General features: G+C 43.5%; 1 protein-coding gene across 1 annotated transcript in view; it reads right to left on the bottom strand.

The window, feature by feature from the left end:
• Window positions 1-835: 835 nt before the first annotated feature.
• SUSD3 (sushi domain containing 3) overlaps window positions 836-25,954 on the bottom strand; it is a 67,873-nt gene continuing 42,754 nt past the window's right edge. Inside the window, exons 3-5 of the mRNA XM_077276777.1 lie at window positions 25,333-25,480; window positions 4,283-4,444; window positions 836-1,360 (exon numbers count right to left, since the gene is read on the bottom strand). Of these exons, the coding sequence (XP_077132892.1) occupies window positions 1,144-1,360; window positions 4,283-4,444; window positions 25,333-25,480 (527 nt within the window). The 3' untranslated portion in view covers window positions 836-1,143. The remainder of the gene's footprint in view (window positions 1,361-4,282; window positions 4,445-25,332; window positions 25,481-25,954) is intronic.

Consider the following 25,954-nt stretch of genomic DNA (forward strand, 5'->3'; position numbering starts at 1 on the left):
TTGTACTACTGGCACTGTACTGCTCTCTACCTGTACTACATGTACTGTCCTGCTCTCTACCTGTACTACATGTACTGTCCTGCTCTCCACTTGTACTACTGGCACTGTCCTGCTCTCTACCTGTACTACATGTACTGTCCTGCTCTCCACCTGTACTACATGTACTGTCCTGCTCTCCACCTGTACTACATGTACTGTCCTGCTCTCCACCTGTACTACATGTACTGTCCTGCTCTCCACCTGTACAACATGTACTGTCTTGCTCTCTACCTATACAACATGCATTGTACTATATGCTTTGTACTGCTGCCTAACTGTGTTCTTTGGTCATCAGGTAAGTCCCTGAACAAGCCCTATTCCTCATCCAAAAAAAAGTGATTTACAACTTCCAGGACGGTCATTTGACGCTTATACGTAAGGATTTGCTGTATCTGTATTAGTTATGTTCCTTATAAGACATTTTTTATTATTTTGGGTTGACATTTTAAGGTTTTTTTGGTATTAATGTTCTGAGTTTTGGTGTCAGTAGTTTTGGTCCCTACGGTCATCCCAATGCCATCTAGCATTGTAGATCGAGAAAACTGTACTTTGATTCTTGACTCCTGTTTGGTGCATAGTTTGGTTAGGAAAATGTCTGGTCACAAAAATTGCCTCTTGAAAAAGTGAATTTGTGTGAAAACTAAAAAAGGGATCGAGGAGAGATTTTGGAGCAATGAGTACAAGAACATGAGTTGTGGTGGTCCTCCCCTACGTCATATCGGAGTAATGCACGACATTGATAAAGTCCCATGAAAAGACGACGATTCTTCTTTAAACAAATCAGATGAGACTTTATAAATCTAAAAAATACATTCCTGTATTGAAAATGTTTGTATCTTACATAATTCCGTGTATCATCACACATATGTACAGAAGCAGATCACAATTTACAGTAATGCACCTGGTATGGCAGTCGAGGATTGTGTCCGAGGGTTGAGATCTTCTCATGTCTCCAAGCTCCTCTGCATCTTGGATCATGTGAAATCAGACAAATCCTCCAGGAATTTTTTGCGCTAATCTTATAAATGTCAATGATTCATTTCTAAGGCACATAGTTATAACAAATAAAGAGTCCAAAAATCTGGGCCTCCTCAATCCATGCTGTTATTCCGGGACATAGGCTTCAGGTCTCCTATGAGAATTTTTTTCATGTCCGTAAATCTCAACAATGTGCATTCCGCTAATAGTCTGTATGGCAACATTAGAAGCAGGGACCAGAGATCGGCTCGAGCGCTCCTTACTGACCTTATGGTGACAATACCCACAATGCCTCTCTCTATAATTATGTGCCATGCAGTCGTTATTACAAAGGTCTTGGCATCTGCAAGAGAAAAAAATAAGTAAATCATGTATTTGATTATTTGAAAAAAAATATATATAAAATAAACCCCCAATTCATCATTGTTTAGTTTTGTGTGTTTTGCACCATTTTTCTTTTGTTTGCCCCCAATTCATTATTCTATTTGCACCTTTTTTAAGTCTATTTTATATGTGTGTATTTTTTTCGTGCAGAGTGGAGTTTAGCGATTCCAGATGTTTTCGCCTGATTCATCAATTGCGACTTTTTAAAAAGTTGCAAAATTTGAGGCAGTTTCACTCCAACTTCCCTTGCTGTATTTCCATTTTTTCAGTGCAATTTTTGCCACTTTTGGCAGCGAAAGTCGCAAAAGCAGTTGAAGACAGAAAAAAAAGCCATTTTTTACTTTGCAGCAAATTCACGAATTACGTTCGCCATTTTGATGAATTTGGTACCAAAAATGGCAACTAATACCACAAGACAAAGAAAGAAAGTGTCCTAGAAAAAAAATGCTAATGATGAATCGGGGCCAGAATCTTTCAACACATTTAATACGTTTGTGAACAGATTATATTACTTATACTGATCCCGATTTCCAGCCCTTATTATACTCCAGAGCTGCACTCACTATTCTGCTGGGAATGTCACTTTGTATTTGTGTACATACATTACATAGCCTCCACTAATGCTGAGCTACATCTTATATTATACTTCAGAGCTGCACTCACTATTCTGCTGGGGATGTCACCTTGTACCTGCGTATATGCACATTACATACCCTCTACTAATGCCAAGTTACATCTAGTATTATATGTCAGAGCTGTACTCTCTATTCTGCTAGTGGAGCCACTATATACATACTTACAGTACATAACATATCATGCACAGATGTGGAGTTACAGGCTGTATTATTACACTCCAGAGCTGCACTCACTATTCTGCTAGTGGAGCCACTATATACATACTTACCATAGAAAAAAAAAAGAAAGTATGACGGCACCAGGATAAATGGTTTTTGATGGCAATTAAAGTGGGGGACTTGCTGCAATAGTCAGAGTTTCATGTGGCAGGCAGACCAACCGTGGACAATTATTGCACTGCGGTGCACAACCAAACAGTAATTCGTATCAAAACATCCAGAAAAAACAGAAAAGGTGGCACTCACCCAAGTGATATACATAAAAAATCCTTTATTCATCCATAAATAGGAGTACGGACAAGCCTTTCAGGCTGCAGTTTAAACGAGAGGGTGCAGGGAGGGAACCGGACGACAGCCGTTTCGCGCGGACTGCGCTTCAACGGGTCCAAGTATGTGTTCTCTTTTTTTTTTCACAACTTTTGCAGTCGTTTAAAAAATAAATGTAAAAAAGTTGGATAACGTAACTCCCAGTCATGCAGACAGCTGGCACCATCGCTACACTTGACAGTCTGGGATTGGGAGGCCACTGACCTGAATAATTTACTTTACTAAGTGACAGAAAAACTGCCAATCACTAGGGAAAATGCCAACCGAGGGAGACGGCTCATTTAGGAAGGAGTCATCATGTAGGTAAGGTAATTGGAGCAGGAAGTTTGTCTTCGGTAATGAGAACAGTTTCCAGTAGAACATCATTTTTTTTTTTAAATGTGCTGCAGACTACACATCGGCAGCACAGAGGCACAATGGTTAACAATGGTCAGCACTGGTGTCCTTGGTTGAAGCCTGACCAAGGGTGACATTACCATGGTGTATGCAAGGACATAACCTAGAGTCCTGGGGTTAAGGAGCCAAAAAAAGGTCCCTTTGGCCAATATGAAAAGATTATTGCTATTAAGGAACTGTGCTAGCTAGACCTTTCAGACCACTCTCTGCTTGTGTATTCAGCCTGATCTCCTAGACCTTGATCTGATTATCCCTGGATCCAATTGTGTCCTCATCGTAGTCCTTGTGATCCTGACCTTATTTTGTATTTTCCTTCAACTCGCTCCACCAGTGAGCAGCCACTTGGCATATATAACCTGCTAGGAGCCATGTGCAGCAAAAAAAGACCTCTGTAATAGTGGGAAAAAGGGTGACTCTCAGACCCCATTATCCAAGTGACCTGACCGTGGAAGTCCATTTTCAGCTCACGGATTGTTTCAACTTATATGGGTTTCTATTCAGATTAAAAATAAAATACATTGATAGGTTACATTACATCTCGGAATCTGGCTCAAATTAGAGAAGAGCAAAAAAAATTGAGTGGATTTGAATTCTTCTCAAATTTTATGAAAATTCATATTTGCCAAAATGCTGTCACGTGGAGTCAGCGGCTGCCAGTTTTCTGAACTGTAAAGGGCCATCAAAAGACTTAAAAATACTTATACTTACCTCCCACCCTCCACTCCTCCTCTCCATTACCCATTTGGTCCTCGCCAGTCGTCACATCTTCTGATCCCCTGCCACTCTTGCAGAAATCCCTGCGCCTCTTACACCCAACCGGGACTTCGGGCTGTAATGAGGCAAAGTCACGGCTCACGTTGTGACGTCATGAACTTACTTCTCCCATGCCTTCATCAAAGTAGGGAGTTCCAGCTCAGTGTGAGAGGATTTCGACTCGAGGTTCGGGGGTATAAAAAGATGCAATGAGGACGGAACTGGTGGCGGTGAGTACTGGAGACACTGGAGAAGTGAACGGAAACGTGAGTATAAGGATTTTTTTTGGACTGGAGCATAAGAAGGGGCATTACATTTGTGGAGAATAAAGCGGAATTTCCCTGGAAAAAAACGCATGAACAGGTGAATTGGAATTTTGCCAGATCCGCTCAGCTCTTGCTCTAATATCTGCGAAATAGGTACAACCCAATTGATTGCTGACCCCATTGGGTACAAGGGCTGATCAAAGTAGTAGCAGATCTAGTATATGCTCATGTAGGTTTCCCATATTATAAGATAATTAAATTATGTATTGTATATTTGATCCTTACCTACAAAATCCCTGGTTCTCATAAGCCATATTCATCCAGTCGTCAATTCTCGGCCGGCTCCCTGGCTTGTTGTTATTGTTATTTCTTCCTTTCATTGCAAAGTATGCAGCCTGCATGTTCTCCAGTTCCTCACACTCTAATTGATGCCACATGACCTTGTCTCTGCACAACGCGAGATGACAAAAGATTAGATGAATGCGGGAGAGAAATCATCAGAATATGCATATTGTCAATGCACCTTCTCTCGGAGCCACATCTAACAGCGGAGACTTCAGTCTCATGTCACAATTTGATATATTTTGCCGACTGTTACATTCTGTTTGTCTACAATTCACAGTTGAGAATATTAACATGAATCCATTTTGATCACGTACAACCTTTTCTGCTTTCGGCTTCATTGTTTGGGAAGCCGCTTATCCTGCTATGCATTTTATGGAAAGAAAAACAGCAGAACGGCAGATTCTGAAGTTAGAGTATAAATGAGAAAATTCTGTGTTTTCTATAAAATGAGAAAAAGACTGATGGCTCAATCGCAACTCATTCTGATAGAAGAAACTTTTCATGTTTCACCTTGAGATCACTCTATATTATTCTTAGGGAAATGTTCACTTTTTTTCTCCATAATTTTACAATCTAAATATAGAATAACTCTGCAAAAAAGAAAAGGAGAAGTAACTTTAACTGGTAATGATTCTGAGTCACAAAACTAATAACAGCACATTGAAACAAGACTGAGTGCAGCCGAAAATTCCCGGTAGAATCCGCTGTGGCAAACAATGCATCAAAGCACACATTTTTATGCAGATTTCATGTGGAATTGAAATGAAAAAGGTAAAATCCAGAATAAAAATCTGACACATAAAATATCATCATGCAGACTTAAAATCCACAGTGCCTGTCAATTTACAATGCAGAATTTTTAAGCAGCGCGTGGATGAGATTTTATTTAATATTTTGCAGATTTTCTGCACACACTGCCACAGAAGAGAAAAATCACACTGCATTCGCTAAGTGGAAAAATCCCTTTTTTCAGGAATTCATAATTCTGCAGACCTCAAGCCTGAATCTCACTATTGTTTGCTTCTTCAGAGGGAAGTATAGTCTTAATACTAGACGATGGTTGCACAGTAATATTACATATTTTTTTTATGTGCATCTCTTCTTGCAATCCCAGAGATACTCGATCAGACACTGAGATCAGGTCTGTGGGGGACATATCATCCCTTCCAGGACTTTCTGTTTTTCGATGCTGCAGATAGTTCTCAAAGACATTGGCTAGATGTTTGGGGTCGTTTGTCCTGCTGCAAAATAAAGTCGTAGCCAATTAGATGCCTCCTTCATAGTATTGCAAAATGGGTAAGTGTCCGCCTGTATTTCTGAGCATTGAGAATACCATTAATTCGGACTCCAGATAATTGGATCGATTAGCGGAGGGTAGAATTCAAGTCGAATTTCTTGAAATTTGTGGTTTGACGCGAATTCGAACATTCTGAGATCTGATTCATGGATTGCCAAGAAAAGAAGGACAGAAGAAAAAGAAGCATCAGGGAGAGGGCTAATGTATTTTTACGTTGACTTATGGGCCCCACGATAAAGCCCTGCAACTATGATATCTCACAGACTTGTCCAGTGGTGGTCAGTATCTGGGCTATCACAGAACAGTGGTTTCCACCGGAGCACAGTTTGCAGTCGGTTTCCATCTCCAAAGTCTCTCCTGTACAGCGTAGGCTCTTATGGTCCCTGATATCCTCTCTCTTCTATAGAGTGTAACCTCTTATCATTAGCAGGGATCCCTCTCCCCAAAGTGTATTTTTTGAACAATGATGAGCTATTCAGCATTGAAATTCGAGCAAATTTACATGCTGACAATCGCATTTTGTGGAAAAGTTGTCAGTCTGCAAATTCGAATCTCAAAAGTTCTGCTCATCTTTAATTTTGACAAAATCCCCAACTTCATTTTCTGAAATACAGACCCAAACTTGCAGGAACCTTCCACAGCGCACCAATGTTCCTGCAGACATTATTATTGTAGCTCTCTTTAGCTTTTCAGTGAACAAACTTCCTTCTGCTATAGTCAAATCTTTCACATTTTGTCTCATTGGTCTGGAGCACCTGCTGCCATTTTTCAACACCCCAATTCCTATTTTTTCGGCATAGTTAAGTCACTTGACCTTGTTTCAAAGTCAAAAGCATGATTTTGGAAAGCGTGGGAATGTAACAATGGCCGCCTTGTTCGTTGATCACTCACAGAAATGTACATTCATTGAAATCCGGTAAAGTTATTCTGTTACATTGCTCGGTTAGTTATGCCTGATGAAGGAGTAAGTCTGACTCCGAAACGCGTTGCAGTGACGTTAATAAGGGAATTGCTTTACAGGACCTCACTGCCCGTGACTCTTTATATTTCTGGGAATTAGCGCTGAACAATATGGTCATTGTTGCATTCACACGCTTACCGAGACTCCATCCATCATCTCGAATCTGGTGAGACCTTAAGCACCCCATTGCCTTATTGGCATGGTCCTACGGTTCACCAGTATCTACACTAACACAAAACCATCAGGTGAGAAGTTCTGTTTTTTTCAGGTTTGTTCCTTATATTGGTGATGCCCTATGTGAGCCAAAATCTCTGCTTGATATTTTACAGAAAGTATAGTTTTGGTCACAATTCATTCATGAAGACCACTTCAGGCCAGACCTCTGAAGAGTAGATGGAAGTAGCTGGGTCCCACTGGTTGCTTGCTGCCAGGTGTGAGTTGATGGCACTGCTGGACATCCTCCGATTCTGAAGTGAAGTAACCAAGATGTATGTTTCTTCTGCTGCACTAAATTTTCTTGGCCGACCACTGCGACTAGACTACTCTTAATTGTCAATTTCTTGGTGTCTTCAATGCTGATAATACAGGCAGATATTAAACCATCATGTTATACCATCAAGGAGGCGTCTGATTGGCTCTAAATTTATTCTGCAGCAAGACAAGGACCTCAAACATACAGCCAATGTATTATGGACTATTTGCAGAAGAACAAGGAGTTCTGGAAGGGATGATCCGGCCCCCGCAGAGCTCTGATCTCAACATCATCGAGTCTGTCTGGGATCACATGAAGAAACAGAAGGATTTGCACAAGCGACATCCACAGAAGAACTGTGGTTAGTTCTCCCAAGATGTTTGGAACAATCTCCCTGCAGGATTCCTCCTACAACTGTCTACACTGTTAGGTGTAGTGTACCTAGAAGAATCGATGCTGTTGAGAAGGCGAAGGGCTGTGACACGAAACATTGATTTGATTTGGATTCCCCTTCAGTTCATTCATTTTATTTTTATCAATTATCAAAATGGAAACCAGAAATACTTCTATTTTTAAATGCATTCCTATCTTGCAGCATTTTTCCACACTTTCCTAAAACCTTTGCATACCTATACAGTATGTATAGAACTTTTTTATTATTATTTTTTTCTAAAATATTTTGGTTTTTCTAAATTCCACCACCACCACACAACTGAGACACTGAACCCCAAATTGCAAGTGGGGGTACCAGTCCAGAACCATGTATTTTACAATTCCGAATACTTGTCAGGCTTGAGATGATGTGTATTATCTCAGCAGGTTGTTTGCTTCACAGCGGTAAGTACGGTACATATAAAGCACATTGCACTTACTATTCTTGCTTCATCCTCTATCTCTAGCCAAAAAAACACATTGCAGAAAGGAACCCTACATAGCAAAACTAAGGTGATCCGCAGTAACCATACAAAGTGTGGAGAGACCATCTTGGTTTGGATTGATGTTGAAGCCTTTATTTGTGTAACATTTTGCTTATTTCAAATGATTTTATGTAATATTGAATTTTATTGGCAGGTGCCTATTCATTTAAAAAGTAACACGTTAACTTTTATTTAACTATTCTATTGTTATTGTATGTTAATTTTTTTAATACACTTCATTATCTTATTTTGCCTCCTTCTCTCCGAAACACTATGCTGCACCTTTCAATGAACAGATCTTTTAGAAGCTGCTTTCAACTGCTGCTTTGCACTTTCCATACAATATCTTCACACTGTTACACCCCTACCCAGACCTGCTCTAGCAATGTCTGCCTTTGTCGCTAGGTATCATAGTATTCACTCTATGGGGGTTGAGGATGACACAAGAGACACTATGGCCAATATTGCTGGGTGGTGCAGGCCCAGTCCAACCAGGGATACTAGTGTGGCTGTGACCTGTGGTGCTGCTTAGTTAGGGAGAAACAGTGTGTTCATTATCCCAACAGCAGTAATCAGCTTCCTGCTGAGGCCAATGGGCCAGTACTTCACCCTATTTAAATTTGCAGCATTTTGATGGGAGTTGATAGTTCTTTTTGAGCTTTCCTTGACATTTCTAATACTCAAGGATGGACATCATTGGTTAATCCTTTGCAGCCGCACAGGGACTCAAGAGGTAAGGTGGTCCACTTCCACCTACAAAAAAGCAAGTAGCATCTGTCTTAGACAGATTATTAGCTGCAAAGGGCCAATATATCTTGCAAAGGGGCCCTTTTTGGTCCATATCTGCTACTGCTAGCAATAAATTCTAACCCAGTGTCACGGGAAGCCTAGGAAGGCAAAAGCTAATAACCCGGGCCCCTGCGATCTCCCTCAACTCTCGGAAACCCTGACTGACCCTCTCCCAGAGTTTACACTGATGGTGTGCATGTCTGGGCCTCCACCCTGACCCTATCTCCTGTTTCAACCCTAGGCTGAAACCTCCACCCACCACCCAGTGACGAGTCCACACACCATTACCTACAGTTAGCACAGACAAGGATAACAGAAAATATGCACCACGCCGCAGTCACTCAGGAACACACTATAAATGCACAGGGCAAAACAAATACAAATAAAGGAAGGAGAAAATACGACAAAGGGAAATACACCACCAGATACGATACTCCTTCTCCTAGACCACCACTCCGACCGAGATAACTGAGGACAAGACAGAAGCTATAATCGGTGACGCCCAATGTTCAGAAGAACTATTTAAAGACAGTGGGCGTGACCCAGCTTCCAATCCGAGCACCAGCTAAATTAACCCCGGACCAGCTAGATAAAAACTAGCCGACGCCACTGAGCGCATAGTGGACAAAAGCGGAATTACCGCTGTCTGTCGAACGCCCTAGTATGAACAGCGTCCGACATGACACCGAGCTGATGACCCTGACCACATACGTTCTATATCTCCTCCTGATATTGACGCTAGCTTTTCTGACCTCTTGTCTGACCTTCTGGTATTGACCCCAGCTTCAGTTTCTGGTTTTATCCCTCTTGATACTGACCCACCTTCATTTGATCAGACTTGCCTCAAGCTTGCTCCGCCGGCCAGCAGCTACTACTTAGATGCAACCCAGCAGTAAGTTGAGTTCAGTAATGAATGAAGGCCGATGATCCTCCTCGATCTGTTGGAGAGAGTGGCTAGAGCCAAGTCTGTCTGTGGTAGCCTTTTCAACTGATCAGCTAAGGCAGGAATAAGAAAACATTCAGTGCATTGGGATTTTTCTGTCCGAGTAGGGGGAGGGGGACTAAGAACCGAGAGACTCAGACAGTCAAATTCCTGTTATGATCCCAATGGTAGAGGATCTCAGGGTTTTCAGCAAAGTCTGCAAACATAAAAAACCAGCTCATAGGGAGGTGGTAACTGAGCTGACCGCATACCTGATCCTAACCCACAACTAATAGCAGCCGGGGAACGTACCTACGTTGGTTCTAGACGTCTCGCGCCAGCCGGAGAACTAACTAACCCTTTCAGAGAAAATCAGACCTCACTTGCCTCAAGAGAAAGGTACCCCAAAGTAAAGACACGCCCCCAACAAATAATAACGGTGAGGTAAGAAGAAAGGACAAACGTAAGTATGAACTAGATTCAGCAAAGAGAGGCCCACTATATAATAGCAGAAATATAGAAAGCGGACTTATGCGGTCAGCGAAAAACCCTACAAAAATATCCATGCTGAATATCCAAAAACCCCCGCACCGACTAACGGTGTGGGGAGAGAATATCAGCCCCCTTAGAGCTTCCAGCAAAATCAGGAATCACATTATGAACAAGCTGGACAAAAAACAAAACAATACAAATGAACAAAAAATAAGAAAGCAGGACTTAGCTTATCTTGCAAAAAACAGGACCAGTAGACAGGAGCAACCAGACAAGGACTGATTACATTGATGCCAGGCAATGGACTAAGAATCCAGGAAGTTTAAATAGGAACACCCAGGGTCTAACGAACCAGGTGACTACCAACCTGGGGAAAGACAATCCAAGGCCATACCGCTAGTGACCACAAGAGGGAGCCAAAAAGTATAGTTCACAACAGTACCCCCCCTTTAAGGAGGGGTCACCGAACCCTCACTACGACCACCAGGGCGATCAGGATGGGCAGCGTGAAAGGCACGAACCAAATCGGCCGCATGAACATCAGAAGCGACCACCCAGGAATTATGCTCCTGACCATAGCCCTTCCATTTGACCAGATACTGAAGCCTCCGTCTAGAGAGACGAGAATCTAAGATCTTCTCCACCACGTACTCCAACTCACCCTCAACCAAGACCGGAGCAGGAGGGTCAACAGCAGGAACCACAGGCACAATGTACCGCCGCAACAAAGACCTATGGAACACATTGTGAATGGCAAACGACACAGGAAGATCCAAACGAAAAGACACTGGATTAAGGACCTCCAATATTCTATAAGGACCAATAAAGCGAGGCTTAAACTTAGGAGAGGAAACCTTCAGAGGAACATACCGAGAAGACAACCAAACCAAATCCCCAACACGAAGTCGGGGACCCACACCGCGGCGGCGGTTGGCAAAACGCTGAGCCTTCTCCTGTGACAACTTCAAGTTGTCCACCACATGATTCCAAGTCCGCTGCAACCTATCAACCACGGAATCCACCCCAGGACAGTCAGAAGGCTCAACATGACCTGAGGAGAAACGAGGATGAAAACCAGAGTTGCAGAAAAATGGCGAAACCAAAGTAGCGGAACTAGCCCGATTATTGAGGGCAAACTCAGCCAATGGCAAAAAGGTCACCCAATCATCCTGATCCGCAGAAACAAAACATCTTAAATAAGCCTCCAGCGTCTGATTAGTTCGCTCCGTTTGGCCATTAGTCTGAGGATGAAAGGCAGACGAGAACGACAGATCAATGCCCATCTTAGCACAAAAAGATCGCCAGAATCTGGACACAAACTGGGATCCTCTGTCAGACACGATATTCTCAGGAATGCCGTGCAAACGAACCACATTCTGAAAAAACAAAGGAACCAGATCGGAAGAGGATGGCAACTTAGGCAAGGGCACCAAATGGACCATCTTGGAAAAACGATCACACACCACCCAGATGACAGACATTCCCTGAGACACCGGAAGATCTGAAATGAAATCCATGGAAATGTGTGTCCAAGGCCTCTTCGGGACGGGCAAGGGCAAAAGCAACCCGCTGGCACGAGAACAGCAAGGCTTAGCCCGAGCGCAAGTCCCACAGGACTGCACAAAAGAACGCACATCCCGTGACAAGGAAGGCCACCAAAAGGACCTAGCCACCAAATCTCTGGTACCAAAAATCCCAGGATGCCCTGCCAACACCGAGGAATGAACCTCGGAAATAACTCTGCTGGTCCATTTATCAGGAACAAACAGTCTGTCAGGTGGACAAGGGTCAGGTCTACCAGCCTGAAATCTCGGCAACACACGTCGCAAATCAGGAGAAATGGCCGACAAGATTACTCCCTCTTTAAGAATACCAGCCGGCTCTGAGACTCCAGGAGAGTCAGGCACAAAGCTCCTAGAGAGAGCATCAGCCTTCACATTTTTCGAACCAGGCAGGTATGAGACCACAAAGTCAAAATGGGAGAAAAACAATGACCAACGAGCCTGTCTAGGGTTCAGGCGTTTAGCAGACTCGAGATACATCAGATTTTTGTGATCAGTCAAGACCACCACACGATGCTTAGCTCCCTCGAGCCAATGACGCCACTCCTCAAATGCCCACTTCATGGCCAACAACTCCCGATTACCAACATCATAGTTCCGCTCAGCAGGCGAAAACTTCCTGGAAAAGAAAGCACATGGTCTCATCACAGAGCAACCAGAGCCTCTCTGCGACAAAACAGCCCCTGCACCGATCTCAGAAGCGTCTACTTCAACCTGAAAGGGAAGTGAGACATCAGGCTGGCACAAAACAGGCGCCGAAGTAAACCGGCGTTTCAGCTCCCGGAAGGCCTCCACGGCTGCAGGAGCCCAATTAGCAACATCAGAACCTTTCTTGGTCATATCCGTCAGAGGTTTAACAACGCTAGAAAAGTTAGCAATAAAACGACGGTAGAAATTAGCAAAACGCAAAAACTTCTGAAGACTCTTAACAGACGTGGGTTGAGTCCAATCATGAATAGCTCGGACCTTGACTGGGTCCATCTCCACAGCAGAAGGGGAAAAAATAAAACCCAAAAAGGAAACCTTCTGCACTCCAAAGAGACACTTTGAGCCCTTCACAAACAAAGCATTATCGCGCAAAACCTGAAACACCATCCTGACCTGCTTTACATGAGAATCCCTATCATCAGAAAAAACTAAAATATCATCCAGATAAACAATCACAAATTTATCTAGATACTTCCGGAAGATGTCATGCATAAAGGACTGAAACACTGAAGGGGCATTAGAGAGCCCAAAAGGCATCACCAAGTACTCAAAATGACCTTCGGGCGTATTAATTGCAGTTTTCCATTCATCTCCCTGCTTAATGCGCACAAGGTTGTACGCACCACGAAGATCTATCTTGGTGAACCAACAGGCACCCTTAATCCGAGCAAACAAGTCCGACAACAGTGGCAAAGGATATTGAAATTTAACCGTGATTTTATTCAGAAGCCGATAGTCTATACAAGGTCTCAAAGACCCGTCTTTCTTGGCCACAAAAAAGAATCCCGCACCAAGAGGGGAAGAGGAGGGACGAATATGTCCTTTCTCCAAAGACTCCTTTATATAAGAACGCATCGCGGCATGCTCAGGTACCGACAGATTAAATAATCGTCCCTTAGGAAACTTACTACCAGGAATCAAATCTATAGCGCAGTCACAGTCCCTATGAGGAGGAAGAGCACTGGACCTGGACTCACTGAATACATCCTGATAGTCAAACAAATACTCAGGAACTTCTGAAGGAGTGGAGGAAGCAATAGACACCGACGGGGAATCGCAATGAATTCCCTGACAACCCCAACTTGACACAGACATAGCCCTCCAATCCAAAACTGGATTATGGGCCTGTAACCATGGCAGACCCAAAACGACCAAATCATGCATCTTATGCAGAACAAGAAAACGAATCACCTCCCGATGTTCAGGAGTCATGCACATGGTCACTTGTGTCCAATACTGCGGTTTATTCTCTGCCAATGGCGTAGCATCAATTCCTCTAAGAGGAATAGGATTTTCTAAAGGCTCCAGGACAAAACCACAGTGCTTGGCAAACGACAAGTCCATAAGACTCAGGGCAGCACCTGAATCCACAAACGCCATAACAGGGTAGGAAGACAATGAACAAATTAGTCACAGACAAAATAAATTTAGGCTGCAAGTTACCAATGGCGACAGGACTAACAAACTTTGTTAGGCGTTTAGAGCATGCTGATATAACATGTGTAGAATCACCACAGTAAAAACACAACCCATTCTGACGTCTATGATTTTGCCGTTCAGTTCTAGTCTGAATTCTATCACATTGCATTAAGTCCGGTGTCTGTTCAGACAACACCGCCAGAGGATTAGCGGATTTGCGCTCCTGCAAACGCCGATCAATCTGAATGGCCAGCGTCATAGAATCATTCAGACTTGTAGGAATGGGGAAGCCCACCATCACATTCTTAATGGTTTCAGAAAGGCCATTTCTGAAATTTGCGGCCAGAGCGCACTCATTCCACTGAGTAAGCACGGACCATTTCCGAAATTTTTGGCAATACACTTCAGCTTCATCCTGGCCCTGAGAGATAGCCAGCAAAGCTTTCTCTGCCTGAATTTCAAGATTGGGCTCCTCATAAAGCAATCCGAGCGCCAGAAAAAACGCATCAATATTTGCCAATGCCGGATCTCCTGGCGCCAATGAGAAAGCCCAATCCTGAGGGTCGCCCCGCAAGAAGGAAATAACAATTTTAACTTGCTGAGCTGAGTCTCCAGACGAACGAGGTCTCAAAGATAGAAACAATTTACAATTATTCCTAAAATTCCTAAATTTAAATCGATCTCCAGAGAATAGCTCAGGAATAGGTATCTTAGGCTCTGACATAGGACTGCTAATAACAAAATCCTGAATGCCCTGCACACGTGCAGCAAGCTGGTCCACACTAGTAATCAGAGTCTGAGCATTCATGTCTGCAGCAGAGCTTCAAGCCACTCAGAGATAAAGGGGAGGAAGAAAAAAAAAAAAAAAACTCAGAACTTCTTTTCTTTTAATCCCACTTCTGCAATGCATTAACTATTCACTCGGCCTGGCATTCTGTTATGATCCCAATGGTAGAGGATCTCAGGGTTTTCAGCAAAGTCTGCAAACATAAAAAACCAGCTCATAGGGAGGTGGTAACTGAGCTGACCGCATACCTGATCCTAACCCACAACTAATAGCAGCCGGGGAACGTACCTACGTTGGTTCTAGACGTCTCGCGCCAGCCGGAGAACTAACTAACCCTTTCAGAGAAAATCAGACCTCACTTGCCTCAAGAGAAAGGTACCCCAAAGTAAAGACACGCCCCCAACAAATAATAACGGTGAGGTAAGAAGAAAGGACAAACGTAAGTATGAACTAGATTCAGCAAAGAGAGGCCCACTATATAATAGCAGAAATATAGAAAGCGGACTTATGCGGTCAGCGAAAAACCCTACAAAAATATCCACGCTGAATATCCAAGAACCCCCGCACCGACTAACGGTGTGGGGGGAGAATATCAGCCCCCTTAGAGCTTCCAGCAAAATCAGGAATCACATTATGAACAAGCTGGACAAAAAACAAAACAATACAAATGAACAAAAAATAAGAAAGCAGGACTTAGCTTATCTTGCAAAAAACAGGACCAGTAGACAGGAGCAACCAGACAAGGACTGATTACATTGATGCCAGGCAATGGACTAAGAATCCAGGAAGTTTAAATAGGAACACCCAGGGTCTAACGAACCAGGTGACTACCAACCTGGGGAAAGACAATCCAAGGCCATACCGCTAGTGACCACAAGAGGGAGCCAAAAAGTATAGTTCACAACAAATTCCCATACATAGATAGTCTGAATATAGTGTAAGGATTTTGCCAAGCAGCAGATAAAAGGACCTTCTAAAGGAGCACAATCTGGTTACTGAAACAGAACTACAGCACAGTGTTTGTGAGGGAAGGTAGAAAAAAAAAAAGGTAAAAACAAACATAATTTTTGTACCTTACCTAGAGGATAATTAAATAAAGTATAGTTACTTTTTAAGGCAGCAATGTTAGTATTGGTAAGGTTTGAGTGTAACACTGAGCACAGTTCTGTCACAGTCATTATATGCCTTGAAGCCCTGTGTAACAGATGTTTGTTCATGAGGGTGGGGGGTGATTGCTCTGGTTGAAACACATTCCCTCTTGACAGACCCATATTTTAGGAGTAGTTTTCAGCCTAATATTATTGGCAAGATCAGGGGCCAGAGCAAATAACATGGTTGCCAGTTCCGCAGAAGCCAGCCAGGAAGGGACCAGAGTAAGTGCGCGGACCGAGAAAAGGGAAGGTATGGTGACTCACAGCTGGCCTGGGAGGCCTTCAGTAAAATCATGAGGATACAGTAAGGTGCACTGACCAAGACTGGCACCGGATAAGACGTAGCAAAACCTGAGAGGCCGGACTGCGAGACGTTCAAGAACCGGAATTCTTACATAGTTGAGCAACAAGTTGTATTTATTTAGGGCTGATCCCCACTTTCTGTGAAGAATTCTGGATCCTCAATGCTTAGATGTACCTATACACCTTAGCAGTCGGCTGAACTTTCCACCGATCGCTGGATTGCCATACATGTGAACACTCAGCATGGCATCACCCACAACCAAAGTTCTGCTCAACTCTATGCCACAGCTTGCTTACAGTGTCTTAGCAGGAAATTATTTACCTCTGGTAAACTGCAAAAAGTATATCATTAACTAGTTTAAATTTACCAACGTTTCTATGTGCAGATCTGCCCAGGGACCACCACAACCTGCCCAGTTTTGGTTGACCCAAGCTGCCCATTTTTCCTTGACCCAACCTGCCCAATTTTGGTTGACCCATCCTGCCCATTTTTGCTTGACCCAACCTGCCCAATTTTGGTTGACCCAACCTGCCCAATTTTGGTTGACCCAACCTGCCCATTTTTGGTTGCTCCAATCTGCCCATTTTTGGTTGAAGTTTGCACAAACCCTACACCTTTGTGGTTCAGTTCACATAATTATTCCCCCAAATCAGAACCATCGGTAAGCATGCTAATCTAAATTCTCCTACCCACAATTTAGCTTTACCCAAGGATCATCTATCTTCTGATAAAGCCATAGAGCTTCTACAAGACGTTTATTTTTCCACCACTTGGCCAATTTATCAAGAATATTTGTTTTCACATTTCACTGGGATTTCCATCGTGTGTTAATTACTCGGCCGAGACATTTTGGTGACAGACCTTGACTCTAGGTTTATTTTTACCATGTAATTAGTTTAATCTTCCACCTTCTGTGAGTTCTAGTTGATATTCTCACAGTTCAGAGCTTTTTATTCAGGGCAGAGTTCAGAATGCAGAAAGTGTTATATTTTCTGACAGTGATGCATTAGGACAACTTGCCAAGAAGACTATAGACTGGCAGAGCCATGGTCTGTACCCTTGGGCTACAGACCAGGGTTCCGGTCTGTACACACCCTTTCTTGTGTAACAGACTCCCAATAATAGAAAAAGAATAATATTTCAAGTGAACCTGTCCGCTTAGAACAGATGTGGAATCCTCTAGGCACCATGTTGTAGTTCAGGAGAACTTGAATAGATTAATGTCTAAAGTTTTTGGCAGGCCTAACTAATGAGTGACAGCCTTTCTATTAAATGCATGCATATAGTCACTGAATAGGACCGCCTACTGGACTCCTAAGCCCAAAAGAATTTCAATCGATAAAGAAACAGTTATACTTAACCTTTGCCCACAAACTACATTTCAATTTGCTTAGTTCCTTTTGACCTATGACATTCTGTCGGTTGGTCAGATTACACTTCCAATATTTAGTTTACAGGGCTCGTCCACTACTTTGGTGTTGCTGATAGGTCATGAGTATCTGATTTGTGGGGGTTTAACAAATGACATCTCCACAGTATTCACAGTACCCGAGAATGGCCACTATACGGTGTACAGAGCAGTGTTTACAGCTGTTTACCGGCTGTGTGCACTGTTTACATCCGGTGGTGGAGCCACAAACGCCTGGTCGATGGGATGTCGGATCACCATTGATCTGATATTGATCATCTTAGAAAGTCCAATCAAAAGCAGAGGGCAACCGTTTTATGCTTTTTTTTCTATAGAGTACAGGTTTATGGATGTAAATTGCAATGACCATTTTTACAGGATATACATAATTTTTGCTAAATAAAAAGATGAAGCTTACATGCCTCATAACATTCTATAAAGAATGCCCTGGTCATTCCTTGAATTTCATATAACACAACAATTTCTTAAAGGGATTATCCAGGACATTCATTCATTTTACTCATTTATATTGTGCCATTATCTCCACAGCACTTTACTGATATTATCAGCACTGTTCCCCATTGGGGTCATAATCTAAATTTTTTACTATGAGTCTAAGAACTAACAGGCAGGTAGTTGCCAATTACCTGCCTGTTGTGCCCAGTGCCGGTGTCTGCCAGCACAGAGCGGTCACAGAGCACTCCTGCCTGCGATTCTGCAGCTTATACTGACGTCAGAGTAGTGGCTTCTCTTCCTCTGTGCTCTGCTGACGGGGTGTGACTGCCAACATAATGATGACTGATAGCCAGCTCCCCGCTGCCTAACTGCAGGGAGCTAGCTGCCAAACAGCAAGACACCTGCAGTTACGCCCAATCAATAGACCAGCCCGGAAAAAGGAGAACTGCTCTGTTGACGCCCAATCAATAGACCAGCCTGGAAGAAGGAGAACTGCTCTGTTGACGCCCAATCAATAGACCAGCCTGGAAGAAGGAGAACTGCTCTGTTGATGTGAAGCAGCTGAATCGCCGGCAGGAGCGGTCAGTGACCACTTTGAGCCGATGCTGGGTACAACAGACAGGTACCTGCCTGTTAGTCCTTTTTACTATGAGCCAAAAAAACTAATGTAGTTCAGGATAACCCCTTTAAGATTGCAATTAAATAACCAGTGCTGTTAAATACAGAAGTCTTCCCTACTGGTGGCTGCAAGTATTTAGAATTTTATCTGTATCAGAAGAACAGATGTTCAACCACCAACAGTGAATTTTGGACCTACTGTGATAAAATAAATAACATGATTACCTCCGTTGTTCTAAACAGCTGTAGATGACATCATTAACCCTATTATCATCCTAAGCTCCTACCAGAAATATAACATACAGCTCCCAAATTACTCAAGACCTCCTATGGTTTACCAACACATAAAAACTGAAGCGCATTGCGGATATTCCCAATATCTCCTTCGCCAGGCTACCAGAAATATTAGACATTAGTTCCTAAATTATGATAGAATCCTTTGAAAAGTATCAATACCACCACTTACCCCCAAAACCTAAAAAGTAGAACACTGTCACGGTCACCGATTAAGCACGACACCTTTGTCTCAATTCTAAATACACACTGAATTTGCCTCCTAAAGCCGGGGACTATGTGAATGCAAATTATAGGCTTTATCTTCTGAACAAAATGTCCATTAAACACTTAAAACGGATTTTTATAATACAAATGATAAGTAAAATTAATTTAACCAACACATAAGGCAAGTATATTTTGATGATAATTCCATGTGTCGTTTTCCTCCTCAGCTTTCCTCTTCTTCATTTTTACTTTCCACTTAATTAACTTTAACACAATTTCAATTTAAGCTTAACAAAAGCATAATGTTCCCCAGGCCGATTAAAGAGGAGCCTAATCGACGTCTCTTTTTTCAGGTGTCAAAAGAAAATTAATTTGGAAGATATTATTATAAAGTCATATCACCAATCTGTACTTGGGAATGAGAGGAAATTCTCGAATACACTTCATATTCTACTAATCACTGAAATTCTGTGAAAGGAAACCCTACACTTGGATTACGCAACTGCAAATTCGCACCCATGGTAAGCAAGACTGGTTGCATGGTATTTTTTTACCCAATTTTTTTAAAAGGCATTGTCTCATGATGCATTTATCATAGTTCATCCCACTCCCCTGACTCCTGAATTTTTGCTTGCCAGGAGGGCGGTGCTCTCCGCTCCAGAATGATTGACAGTTCAGACCCGCGGTATGTTTGTGATGCTGGCTAGAGATGAGCAAATAAATTATAATGGAATTGAATTCAACTCAAAATTTACAAAAAACAGCATTCGCCAAATTGCAAATTTTTTGTAACTTGCTGTTTTATGGATTCAGCAAAACAGCAGCAGCTGAACTACATTTTTCTGAATCATAATGGGCCATAAAAAGGTCAAAAATACAAAATCTTATAGTCACCTCACCACTCCCCTCTCCGGCACCACTGCTACTCACAGCTCACCTCTCTAGCCCCTCTGCTACTTACCGCTCCAGCCTCTCTGCTCCTCACTGCTCCCCTCTCCATTGCCTCTGCTCCTTACCGCTCCCCTATCCATCCCCTCTGCTACTCACCGCTCCCCTTTCCATCCCCTCTGCTACTCACGGCTCCCCTTTCCATCCCCTCTACTCCTCCCTGCTCCCCTATACAACTCACCACTCCCTCTCCAGCCCCTCTACTCCTCACCACTCCCTTCTCCAGACTCTCTGCCCCTCAATGCTCCCCTCTCCATCCCCCCTACTGCTCACCGCTTTATTCTCCAGCCCCTCTGCTACTCACCTCTCCAGCCTCTCTGCTACTCACCACTCCAGCCCCTCTGCTATTTACCGCCCCAGCCCCTCTGCTACTCACCGCTCCAGCCCCTCTGCTACTCACCGCTCCAGGTCCTCTGCTACTCACGGCTCCCCTTTTCTGCTCCTCATCACTCCCCTCTTTAGCCCTCCTGCTCCTCACCAATCCCCTCTCCAGCCCCTCTGCTACTCATCGCTCACCTCTCTTGCCCATCTGCTACTCACCTCTCCAGCCCCTCTGCTATTCACCACTCCAGCCCCTCTGCTACTCACCGCTCCAGCCCCTCTGCAACTCACCTACTCACCTCTCCAGCCCCTCTGCTACTCACCACTCCCCTTTTAACCCTTTCTGCTCCTCACCACTCCCCTCTTTAGCCCTCCTGCTCCTCACCAATCCCCTCTCCAGCCCCTCTGCTACTCAACGCTCACCTCTCCAGCCCCTCTGCTATCACCGTTCCAGGATGTCTGTTGCTCAATACTCACTTTTCCAGCTTCTCTGCTACTCACCTCTCCATCCCCTCTGCTAATCACCGCTCACCTCTCCAGCCCCTCTGCTAATCACAGCTCACCTCTCCAGCCCCTCTGCAACTCACCGCTCACCTCTCCAGCCCCTCTGCTACTCACCGCTCACCTCTCCAGCCCCTCTGCTACTCACCGCTCACCTCTCCAGCCCCTCTGCAACTCACCGCTCACCTCTCCAGCCCCTCTGCAACTCACCGCTCACCTCTCCAGCCCCTCTGCTACTCACCGCTCACCTCTCCAGCCCCTCTGCTACTCACTGCTCACCTCTCCAGCCCCTCTGCAACTCACCGCTCACCTCTCCAGCCCCTCTGCTACTCACCGCTCACCTCTCCAGCCCCTCTGCTACTCACCGCTCACCTCTCCAGCCCCTCTGCAACTCACCGCTCACCTCTCCAGCCCCTCTGCAACTCACCGCTCACCTCTCCAGCCCCTCTGCTACTCACCGCTCACCTCTCCAGCCCCTCTGCTACTCACCGCTCACCTCTCCAGCCCCTCTGCTACTCACCGATCACCTCTCCAGCCCCTCTGCAACTCACTGCTCACCTCTCCAGACCCTCTGAAACTCACCGCTCACCTCTCCAGCCCCTCTGCTACTCACCGCTCACCTCTACAGCCCCTCTGCTACTCACCGCTCACCTCTCCAGCCTCTCTGCTACTCACTGATCACCTCTCCAGCCCCTTTGCTGCTTACCTCTCCAGCCCCTCTGCTACTCATCGCCACCTGTCTGGTTCTCACCGTACCTTCTGATCCTCCGCTGCTCACTATGGAATCCTCAGTCCACTTACACTGTGCCAAATATCTGGCTTTCATGGCACTGGGAGAGTTTCTCACATATGAGCAGGAAGGTAATGGCGCATGTCAGGATGTCATGATGACACCACAAAGACCAAAGCTTTCAAACTGTCCTATTAGACCCCATGGGGAACATGGCATATCACTAGCGGGTATTTGCACTGCCCTCCTGTTGTGCGTTTCTGTACATAGCAGAGTTTTTGATCACAGCCTTGAGGATATTGTAATGTAATTAATTTGAGTACAGGGGGGGCTTGGCTTAGTAATATTGAGAAACGCCAATCTGCAACATAAAGGCAATTGTGCTGACGTCCAGAAAATGTAAAATACAGAAGCATTTAGTGTTTGAAGCTCTCGAGTCGCAATAGCAATAGCTAATTCATGGCGTCAGGTTTTATAATGAGAGGACCAATACCAGCGGTAACCAAGGAAACTACTGAGTCAGCGCAAAAATGAATCCGGTGCGAGTTCTTCCTACATGGACGGTGTAAAATCCAAATAATGGGTTGCATTTCATTATTATGAGACAGAGGACGTATTGCCGCACAACTGTATTTATATCCAACAGGGAAGGCGCGACCTCCTGCGCTCTGGTGAGAATATTTAGTCCGGATGTGCCCCCTGCTACATATTATTAAAAGACATTAATTTCTCTTTACGGAGTCATTCTTGGTTTATTACCCATGATTGTTTCTACTCTCCTGAGATATAGCACAAAGCTGATATGAGGGTAAATACAGGAGATACAAGCAGGTGGAAAGAAATCTCAGAAAGGAGCCAGAAATAAGACGTAATGGGGGAAGAATAATCAAAACTACGGAAGAGAAAAGGAGACATTTGGGGGTAAACAATCCATGCTTTTTTGCCAGATTAATGGTGGAAAAAAAGATTTATGAAGGCACAATTTTCATGCCATTCTTTTGGGGGCAAAATGGGTGATGGCGCATCTGCTCCAGCGTGTCCTTAATCAAGACCAATGACAGAATCCGCCGGTCTTGGCGATTTGGGGCTATTCTCTTTAGCAACCAACGAAGACACCGTTTTTACAGATGTAACCAAATGTAGATTCCAGCCCATCAGCATGCAGCTCTCATAAATAGTGGCTTTGCTGTGAATTTCTATAAGATCGTGGCAAATTGTATAGGTTTGGCAAAAAAAGCGAACAAATGGAAATATCTAGTACTTTAGACAAACACCAAGACCCACCCAACTTAGAACATGGTTCCAGGCAAGGGGTTATTAAAGGGGTATTTATTACCATCTTGTACTTTTATTTATTATCCACATGAAATGTCAAATATATAGGAGATGCCGGTCCTATGAATGGGACCCCCACCTATCTTGAGTATTGCTAGGTGGTCGGAATTCCCATCCATTTGTATAGGCATTCCGACTACTTCTTCACTGACAGCTTTCCAAGACTGGTCTTCGTTCCCGAGAAAGATGTACAGTAGGTTCTATTGCAGTATATGCTACAAGTGTACAAGACGGGAATACTCCTTTAATCAAACTTCATTTTCCGACAGGGAGAAATACTAATTGACTCGTTTATATCGGGCACTACATATTTTTCCAAATAGGAACGGAGTGTCTAGATATTGTCGTTATATACATGTTATGATCCCCATATCCTCTGCTGTTCTTACCATTTTGTCTCCACCTAATCTGCCCAACAAAGCAAACTAAAATTTTCTAAAACTAAAACGGAACTATACTTTTAACTACCTTTGCATAAATTCATTGTACAGGTAAATAAAATAAACTTTATTACATATTTTATTACAGTCATACGGTTTTTTTTCTCCACTTCTTCCCCTCATACTTCCCTTCTGAACTGGTCATCTACTCTTTAGAAACAAACAACTCAAATCCATCTTGCTCAGACAAGACGGATTTGCAGGTGTCATGTTACACAGCACTCTCTACGGAGAGTGGAGAGGAGGGGAGCAGAGTGAGGAAACAAGCAGAGGGAGACACAGAAAGATCATGCTGAGCTTTTATCTCACTCCAGTGCTGGATTCCCATCTACACTGATCATTAGTGAAGTGTAATTTCCCCTTTGCTTCCATTTCTGTCTGCATGCTAATTAAGTAATGAAGAGCATTAATCCCTCTGTGTTCTGTATGGGAGAGGTTATAGCAGCTGATCTGCTACTACCAGCTCAAAGTCGATTGCAAATTAATAGATTAGCATAAAACGGGCGGCACAGTCTATTTTGTTAGGGTCGTCTCCAGACCGCTACCCTCTATACGGGTGCTCAGCAGTGATTAATACAGTCCTGTAATGCTTGACTTCGGGTGCTCCTCTGAAAAAAGTGACCATCTGTGTAATCCATAAATGAGAAGAAAACGAGGGCACTCACCAGTCTTCAAAATTCAAGCTTTTATTGGCAATATTTCCAGATAAAATTCATGGCCGGGAACGACGGAGCCGAAGCTCGTGTGAGCAGGGGAGAACGGGGACGACGGCCGTTTCGCGCTGTGCTTGCGCTTCTACGGGTCACTTGGTGTAAGAGCAATATTTCCGCTGTCTTGCTCTTACACCAAGTGACCCGTAGAAGCGCAAGCACAGCACGAAACGGCCGTCGTCCCCGTTCTCCCCTGCTCACACGAGCTTCGGCTCCGTCGTTCCCGGCCATGAATTTTATCTGGAAATATTGCCAATAAAAGCTTGAATTTTGAAGACTGGTGAGTGCCCTCGTTTTCTTCTCATTTATAAATTAATAGATTAATTGATAGAGCCTACGGAGGGGAAATTGGTGAAGAGTCAGGATACAAGCCAGAAATAGTTTTATTCCTCAGGTACACACACCGTGTAGTTCATTTATTCTGGAAGGATAATTGAAAGTAAAGCTATCGTTTAAAGGTTTTATTTTTCATTAAGATACTCTTATCCCCAATCTTCCGAATAGATGTTAAATGTTTGATCACTTTTCGGTCCGACCAGGTGAGAACGGGAATCCCCAAAATTCCTGTGGACGGAACAGTAGTGCACATGCTTGACCATGGGCCTAATCACATAGAGGACCTTGGCACTCCCATTTTTAGAGTTATAGTTGAGTCCCATTGGTTGGACACAAAGTGATCCTACAATTGTTACCAATGATGTGGAATCATGTGGCACTATTCACAGCCACTAGTTAGCATTTGTAATCCAAAATCAAGAGTGAAAAACCATCATTGAAAGATTTACACATGCTCTGCGTTTTGGATCCCACTTTAGCTTTGGCTTGGAAATATTGATCAAATACTGCCCAAAAATGACACGTGAACAATGCCTCAATGTTAAATAACTACAACATTTCTAATATACAATTTATTCTATCTTTTTGCTTCAGCAGGACTTCTCCCTTGCTGCACCCACTGCAAAACTCACATTATTTTACTCATTTATTACTTCCCGACTTGCAAAAGTGCTGAAGAATATGCTGGCACTATACAAAAAAAAGAACATTTTCTTATGTTATTTTAATATGGCCCGGATTGGATATTTGTGGATATTATTAGGGATGATGTGCAGACCAATAGGAAAGTATCATCAGTGGCAACTGTCTGATGCCTCCTCTTGTCCAGGTGACCAAAGAGGGGCAAAGCCAGTAATATAAGTGTATAATGTAGTTGGTCAGAACTTTTTTTCCATCCATCTCACCTTTCTGATCGCCTCCTTTCACTTTTCTTTACGCAGTTCACAAGGCAGCACACCAAAAAAGCCATTGACATCAACAGGATGATCGCGCAGCTCACGATGGAGGCAATGACGGCCACTTTAAATCCAAACGTCTCGTATTTTGATAAAGCTGTAAAGCGAGATAAATTATGGATAAGTACACCAAACGGATGGGCCATTTAATCATTACGCCATTGTTGAATCCCCCCCCCCTTTTATTGCCGAAATGTAGACGAGTCTCCGCGTGCTAAATTCTGGATGTCGTTCAAGCTTCAAGCTACATACAAAGTGTTCTTTATTATCTTATTTTATATCATTAATACTTAAGACTACCTGGTGACAGATGTGGATTGGAAACAGCAAGCCAAGTAAACCTCGGTGATAAATGCTGGATATATGTATATTCATGACTCAGGCAGGGTTTCACTGCATGTTTCATGTAAGATGTATAGTTTTATAAAACTGCAATTACTAGGATTAGTGAGGATAAGTATAAGCTAGAGATGGGAGAATTTATTCAAGTGGTAATGAATTGTAGTCACATTTTATAAAAAGTTCACTGCAATTCAAATTTCCCATGAAATCCGCAAGGTTTAGCAAATTC

The sequence above is a fragment of the Ranitomeya variabilis genome, chromosome 8 (genome assembly GCF_051348905.1).
Source record: "Ranitomeya variabilis isolate aRanVar5 chromosome 8, aRanVar5.hap1, whole genome shotgun sequence".
Taxonomy (NCBI): Eukaryota; Metazoa; Chordata; class Amphibia; order Anura; family Dendrobatidae; genus Ranitomeya; species Ranitomeya variabilis.